This window comes from Arachis hypogaea, chromosome 6 (genome assembly GCF_003086295.3).
Source record: "Arachis hypogaea cultivar Tifrunner chromosome 6, arahy.Tifrunner.gnm2.J5K5, whole genome shotgun sequence".
Taxonomy (NCBI): domain Eukaryota; kingdom Viridiplantae; phylum Streptophyta; class Magnoliopsida; order Fabales; family Fabaceae; genus Arachis; species Arachis hypogaea.
In genome coordinates, this window is record NC_092041.1 from 65,502,881 (window position 1) to 65,510,858 (window position 7,978).

Here is a 7,978-nt window from a genome sequence, read left to right on the forward strand (position 1 = left end):
TATATTTTATATTTTTAATTTTTTTTAACAATTAAAAAAATTTATTCCATGTAAAGCCAAGGCGAGAACAAAAGCGACCGTAAGTTGGAACAGCTCACCAACAATATTTCTTTATTCATTTTTTCCTTTTCTAACATTAACACACAGACCCTAACAATGATAATTTACGTATGTAAAATGTTTGTCATTATATATTATACAAATATCCTTATTAAAATTTGTATATACAAATGTCTCTCCTTTTTTTATGTAATTCGTTGTACTACAGGAGACTAGGACAAATTCAAAATTTATAGGCAGATCATTTTATTCTTTTACGATTTACCAATTTATAACTCATTCGCTATTTTTTAAAAGTAACGGAAAAATTGAACATAATAATCTTAAAACTCACTAAAATTTTTTTCTCAATTAGATTTATTATTTTTTTAAAGAATTTAGATATATCAATCTTTCGTACAGAATAAGAGAAGATTATCTTTGATCTTTTATTATTAGTATCTGGAGGAGAGAGAAGCACAATCCAAACCACAGCCTGTTACTTTGAATTTATTAATTTTTAACCTTGGTGATTGTTGATTGTTGTTCATTAAATAATAAAAAAGTCTAAGGGACTAGTAGTTTTGTTAAATTTTGGCCAGCATGTAATCAGCAGAAAAAGATGAGTCATTAGATAAAATTTTACACCAATCTCACATCATCAAATTATTATTGATGGCTAATTAATGACTAACAATCACAAAAATTACTGCCCCTAACATTGCTCTTAAATAATTGTTTTACAATAAATATGCTGGTCCACAAGAAGGGCAAAATGGGGAAGACGTTCAGGATTGAAAGGCGTTAAAGAAAGGGCAAAAAGCCTTCCCAATCCCTCACACAAAAGAAGAGATAACATAGTAAGAGGAAGGAAGCGCACTCCCAAAGAGGGCAAAACACACAGCACTTCACCGTCATCATCATTTCAACCCCCCAAACAAAAGAAAAAGCTAAAGAAGAAGAAAAAAGCAAAGAGAGAGAAAGAGGCCTTGAAGAAAGAGCTTGAGGAGGAGGAAGAAGAAAAACAACAAGATAAGGGGTTTCTGTGTGTGTTTGTTGGAGGAGAAGAAGATGCAAGGAGTGGAGCAACAGAGCAATAACCAGCAGCTGGTGGTACAGAACTCGGGGAGCCTGAGCTTCAGCAGCCAGCTGTCAAAGGAAGATGAAGAGATGTCCAGGTCGGCACTCTCCACCTTCAGAGCCAAGGAGGAAGAGATTGAGAGGAAGAAGATGGAGGTCCGAGAGAAGGTCCAGCTTCAGCTCGGTCGCGTCGAGGAAGAAACCAAACGCCTTGCCACCATTCGCGAGGTTCCAAACCTTAATTTCTCAATAATTTCACCTCACCCTTGCTTGCAAATCCTTATTTCTCTTCCCCATGCATGCAAAACCATCTTCTTTTTTTGGGGCTTTTAACTTTAAACAATGGTTTTTGGTTTATCCCTCTAAATCTGGTCTCTACAACATGTAGAGCACTTGAAAATACCCGATCTGTGCCTTTTTTATTTTTTATTTTATTTTTCTGTTGTGCTTTTTGAGGAAAACGAATTCAAAATCCCCCCTGGATTTGTTCTTGTCAGAGAGCATTTTGCTTTTATAAATTTTCTATTTTATTATTTTCCATTTCTACTGTTTGAGGGTCATTAAGTTTCACATGTTCTTTTGTGTCTAACGGAAAGAGTGGAGCTGGTCTTTTAATTTTTATTTAATATATATATATATATATATATATATATATATATATATATATATATATATATATTCTTAAATACACAACTGACCGTTATTCAGCTTGGTGTTTGAATTTTTATTTTATTTTATATTTATTTTTATACACAATTGCACATGCTTATAGGAGCTTGAAGCGCTGGCAGATCCAATGAGGAAGGAGGTTGCACTTGTCCGGAAAAAGATTGATTCCGTAAACAAAGAATTAAAACCACTAGGCCATACCTGCCAAAAGAAGGTAAACCTTAATTGAAATTCATCCAACCCTGCTAATTATGTAAAACATTATTGAATTATTGCATAATGATAAGAAAAATTCCCCAATTCTTATGATTTTACGGACTATGATATGATATTATTTCAATGTGGATACTCAATTGAAATTCCGCTGTACAGGAAAGAGAATACAAAGAAGCACTTGAGGCTTTTAATGAAAAGAACAGGGAAAAAGTACAGCTAATCACCAAGTTAATGGAGGTTAGTTAGTCTCAAATTCCATTATCATGGGTTTGTGAATTTACTCTTATATTTCAATAAATTATTTTACTGGTTCTAACATGTGGGTTGTTTTCTTGTGTTGTTTTTGGTTCCTACATCTTGACCAGCTGGTGAGTGAAAGTGAAAGATTGAGGATGAAAAAGCTGGAGGAGCTGAGTAAGAACATAGATTCCATGCAATGATCTAGCCAAACTGCTAATGACTCTGATGATGATGATTAGGCTTGTGTGGTATATTTTAAAAAGGAAAAAAAAGTGACATAGTATATTTTATATAATGTATCGGGTGTTTTTGTGATTGTGTAATTTTGTTGTGTTTAAATGTTTGTTTTAACTTGCATTTGGTGGGACATTATAGCTAATTTAGGAGGGTTATACCCTATAAACAGGCTTGTAACTAAAATACTTGCAATTTGTTGTCATTTTTTTACCCTTTTAATTTCACTTTCCTCTGCTTTGTTCTCCTTATTTAATTTATTATTATTTATTGATGTAATTTGAATTTTGTTACCATGGAAGATGTTTCTCATTTCCCACAATGCCCTGGTGTGGTTGTTAGTAGTTTTATGTTAATTATTGATAATAACTGTAACGTATATTACAAATCTATGAAGTATGGACATGACTTGACGTGTTGGACACATTTTGAACACGACACTCACTGACACTTGTTCGACACATGTGTCTATTGTGTCCAATCGTGTCTTAATGAAAAATAAAAAAAATCTTTTCCAAACATCTTTAGATATACCTAAATATCATCACCACGTGTCAGCGTGTTCAATTTTATTATGTTTTATTCTTAACATATATTGTTAAAATAAATTTAGGTATAGTATATATTATTATTTATTATTTTTAATAAAATATTTTAAATATTTGATATAATTAAAATAAGATATTAAAAATAATTAAAAAATTTAATTTATATTTTAATATCAACAAAATATCAAAATATTAAGATTTATTTTAAAAATACTTTATATTTTGTATGTATGTGTATTCCTATGTCATGTAAGATTTTAAAAATTTGCGTGTCGTATTGTGTCTGTGTCAGAGCATAGATTATACTTTATTTTGATATAAAGTCAAACATAGATCACGTTAATTGATGACCGGAATTCACACCCGTTAAAATTTTGATTATGAACCCGTTCTTTTGGCAAGCGCACCAAAATTATTGTCAAGTAATAACCCACCGTAGAGTGGGATCGTATCCACAGAGATTGGTAGATTTGAGCAATTTTAATCAATTGGTGAATTAGTTAAGCTGAGCAATATAGAGTAGGATTTGCAGAATTGTGAATGAACAGGAAAGTAAATAACTCAAAAGTAAAGAGAAGCAGTAAAATGCATAAAAGGAAATAGCAAGAATGTAAAGTGCGGAAACATAAATGACTGAATTATAAATGGGAATGGGGATTGACAGAATTGTAAAGAAAGCTATAAAGAATGTGGGAGATAAAAATAGGGGAATTCATTGAGATTGGGAGACATTATTCTCTTTGGATTAAATCCAGCTCATCTCATCTTCAATCATGCAACTCATTGACCTCTTGGCAATTGTTCATACCCTGGGTCAAGCTGTCCGACTCGGAATGTCTGGCGATAAAGCGACCGACCTCTTCAGGTCAGACTCTCCGACCTCTTCTCAAAGAGCTCGGCCAAATTGTCAGGAAAGTTCAGAAGAGGGCCCAAATGGAGGAACATGACCCAAGTCCAGAGGCAGCCCAAACCTACAGAGAGAAGGGCGGTCCCCTTGAAGATAAGATGATCTCACTCAAAGATAAGATAAGATAACTAACTTATCTTATCTAAGAAGGTCGCTCAACACCATTTTAAATACACTGGAGCACCCAGGTATAACTCATACTCTGATTCTACTCAATACTTGATTAATACCCTCGCTAACTTAAGCATCGGAGTCCCTTGCAGGTACCCCCACTCTCCGGGGACGAAGGATCAGCGCCACCACCAAGTCCAACAAGTCGGACACAACCACTCCGACCAGCACAGAAGATCTCGTCCAAGATCGACCTATAGTTTCAGGTAACCCTCGGAACATTGGCACCATTGCTGGGGAACCTGGAAGTCATCCCATCGTCATGGCGGACGATCACGACAACGACCACAACTCAGATCTAGAGGATAGAACGTCACACAAAAATGCGGATACTACACCAAAAGATACTTCACAGCTTAACAAAAAGAATTCTCCAAACGCAGAAGCCATGGAGACGCTGCAAAATCGTTTGAAACAACTGGAAGAAGAAGCCCTACGACAACGAGAGGCTGAGAAAGATCTACAAAAGGAAATAAGGCGACGCTAGGAATTGGAGGACAAACTCCTAAGACTCGAAGCCGATCTCAAAACCAAAGCCACACGATCTCCACATGAGGATAGTTCCCGCAAAGAGCCAGACCCATTCACCAATGAGATCATGAAGACCAAGATCCCAAAACACTTTAAACTCCCGGACATGACTTTGTACGATGGTACTACAGACCTTGGTCATCATCTTAGCAATTTCAGAAGTAGAATGTACCTCACCGATGCCTTAGATGCAGTTCGCTGCAAAGCCTTTCCTACTACTTTAACAAAGACAACAATCAGATGGTTCGACAATCTGCCTCCCAAGTCCATCTCGAGTTTCAATGACTTGGCTAAGAAGTTTTTGGCCAGATTCTCTATCTAAAAAGACAAGGCTAAACACGCCCCAAGTCTATTAGGAATCAGGCAAGGAGAACGGAAAAGTCTCCGCAACTACATAGAAAGATTCAATAAAACGTGCCTAGACATACAAAGTTTACCAACAGAGGCTGCTATTATGGGCCTCATCAATGGCTTGCAAGAAGGACCCTTTAGTCAATCTATATCCAAAAAATACGCCACATCTCTGAACGAAGTGCAAGAACGAGCTGGGAAGTATATCAACATGGAGAAAAACTCTCGGCTAAGAGAGACTTCAAAATCTGGATTCACCTCTCAGAATAAAGACAAAGAGTCCAAAAAGAAGGAAGATCGACACGGAGAAAAAACTAAAAAATACTACAATTACACCCCTCTTCGGGTGTCCCTTGTGGATGTCTACAGAGAGGTCTGTCACACTGAAAAAATTACCTCCAGCTCGACCACTCAAAGGAAAAAAAGGAGAAGGAAATCGGGGCGAATATTGTGAGTATCATCGCATCCGCAGGCACCACACCAACGAATGTTTTGACTTAAAAAATGTCATAGAAAATCTAGTAAGAGAAGGGAATCTAGATCAGTATCTGGCCGAATGGGACGATGAGGAAAGAAAAAGAAGAAGGGAAGAAAATATCGGTCGAAACGAGCGATCACCCCGCACACCAGAAAGACACGTCCACATGATACACGGCGGATTTGCGGGAGGAGGAGACTCCAAATCATCTCGCAAAAGATATCTTAAAGATGTATATCATGTCGAGGGGAAGGAGGAAGCACCCGACATTCCCGCGATTACCTTCACCAGAGAAGACGCATCCGATATAATCTCAGGACACGACGATCCCATGGTCATCACTGTTATTCTGGCAAATGCAAATCTTTACCGCACACTGATAGACCAAGGGAGCTCTGCCGACATCTTGTTCAAAACTACCTTCGACAAGCTCGGCTTGGAAGAAAAAGAACTCAGAGCATATCCAAACAGCCTGTTCGGACTAGGAGACACCCCGGTTCAACCACTCGGATACATCTCGCTACACACAACCTTTGGAAAAGGAAACCAGTCAAGAACACTCAAAATAGATTACATCGTGGTCGACATAAGTTTAACCTACAACGCCTTAATAGGTCGGATAACATTAAATTAGCTCAGCGCAATAGTCTCGACTCTGCATCTATGCATGAAATTCCCAACTACAGAAGGGATAGCTACAATAAAGGCAGATCAGAAGACGGTACGCCACTGTTACCATGAAAGTCTAAACCTCAGAAGCAGAGGAGAAGAATTCCACACAATCAAACTCGGTGGAGTTCAGAGGCGGGAAGAACTCCGCCCACAACCCGGAGGTGAAATAGAAAAAGTCCAGATTGGGGACACCCCGGACCAAACGACCAATATCGGTACAATCTTAAAAGGAGACATAAAAAAATCACTCATACAGTTCTTACGAGATAACGTTGACCTCTTTGCGTGGAAGGCTGCAGACATGCCAGGCATAGACCCCAAGTTAATGTGCTATAAGCTGGCAGTTTACCCAGGATCTCGGCCAGTACAACAAAGGCATAGAAAGCTCGAACCAAAATGCTCTCAAAGCTGTGGAAGAGCAGATACAAGCTCTACTGGAGGCAGGGTTCATAAAAGAAGTCAAATATCCACTATGGCTGGCCAACGTCGTCTTGATGAAAAAATCAAACGGGAAATGGCGAATGTGCACTGACTACACTGATCTCAACAAAGTCTGCCCAAAAGATCCTTATCCACTCCCAAGTATCGACGCTTTGGTAGATGTCTCCTCCGGATATAAATACCTCTCGTTTATGGACGCATACTCGGGATACAATCAAATCCCAATGCATCCACCCGACCAAGAAAAACTTCCTTCTTGACCCCAAAAGTAAACTACTGCTACATCGTCATGCCTTTTGGTCTTAAAAAAGCGAGAGCTACTTATCAGCGATTAATGAATAAAGTCTTTTTGGATTACATCAGAAAAATTATGGAAGTCTATGTGGACGATATGCTGATAAAGACACAAAATGAAGAGATGCTATTGGCCAATTTGACCCAAGTGTTCGACACTATAAGACGGCATGGCATGCGACTCAATCCCGCGAAATGCACCTTCACAGTAGAAGTTGGAAAATTCTTGGGTTTCATGCTCACACAAAGAGGAATCGAAGCAAACCCGAACAAATGGCGGGCCATACTCGATATGAAGAGTCCGACTTGCGTCAAAGAGGTACAACAACTCAACGGGAGGTTAGCAGCCTTGTCCAGATTTCTAGCCGGATCAGCAATAAGATCCCTTCCCTTCTACACCATTCTAAGGAAGGGAAAGAAGTTTGAATGAACAATGGAGTGCGAGCAAGCCTTCCAAGATTTCAAAAAGTTTCTGGGACAGCCACCTATCCTAACTCGGCCACGGGAAAGAGAACCACTCGTATTGTACCTCGCGGTAGGAAGTCGGGCAGTGGCCTCAGCACTAGTCCAAGAAGACGACAGTGGACAACAACCTGTATACTTCATCAGTAAAGCATTACAAGGAGCCGAGCTAAACTACCAAAAAATAGAAAAGTTTGCTTACGCTCTCATACTAACATTTCGATGACTTGGTCCATACTTCCAAGCCCACACCATTAGGGTTCGAACCAACCAACCCATAAAACGGATTTTACAGAAAATAGACCTGGCAGGCAGAATTTTGTAATGGGCAGTCGTGTTATCTGAATTCGATCTTCATTATGAAGCTCGGACAGCCATCAAATGACAATACCTGGCTGACTTCATTGCAGAATTTACAGACACACTGGAAATTCCCACAGAATGGAATCTCTACGTGGACGGTTCCTCAAATAAACTGGAAGCGGTGCAGGTGTGACAATTGAAAGCGACCAAGGAACCCAAATCGGACTCTCCCTTAAATTTGGGTTCCCAGCCTCAAACAACCAAGCGGAATATGAGGCACTGCTAGCGGGTTTGAGGTTGGCTAAGGAGGTTAGAGCTCGAAAGCTTATCGTTTTCAGCGAC

General features: G+C 38.8%; 1 protein-coding gene across 2 annotated transcripts; it reads left to right on the top strand.

Moving 5' to 3' along the window:
- Positions 1-220: 220 nt before the first annotated feature.
- On the top strand, positions 221-2,800 carry LOC112696660 (uncharacterized). Of its 2 annotated transcripts, none has more exons than XM_025749483.2 (4): positions 221-1,347; positions 1,892-2,002; positions 2,161-2,241; positions 2,370-2,800. In XM_025749483.2, the coding sequence occupies exons 1-4, from the start codon at positions 1,111-1,113 to the stop codon at positions 2,442-2,444; spliced, it is 504 nt and encodes a 167-aa protein (XP_025605268.1). In that variant the 5' UTR covers positions 221-1,110; the 3' UTR covers positions 2,445-2,800. The 2 variants fall into 2 exon arrangements, with proteins under 2 accessions (XP_025605268.1, XP_072053139.1); XM_072197038.1 differs by having other exon boundaries at positions 479-1,347; positions 2,361-2,800.
- The last annotated feature ends 5,178 nt before the right edge of the window (positions 2,801-7,978 follow it).

Excerpts from the sequence above, each read along its gene's own strand:
- LOC112696660 (XM_072197038.1), top strand. The coding sequence starts at position 1,111 with ATGCAAGGAGTGGAGCAACAGAGCAATAACCAGCAGCTGGTGGTACAG. Across the intron at positions 2,003-2,160 it reads GCCATACCTGCCAAAAGAAG|GAAAGAGAATACAAAGAAGC; the intron begins GTAAACCTTAAT and ends TCCGCTGTACAG. Across the intron at positions 2,242-2,360 it reads TAATCACCAAGTTAATGGAG|CTTGACCAGCTGGTGAGTGA; the intron begins GTTAGTTAGTCT and ends TGGTTCCTACAT.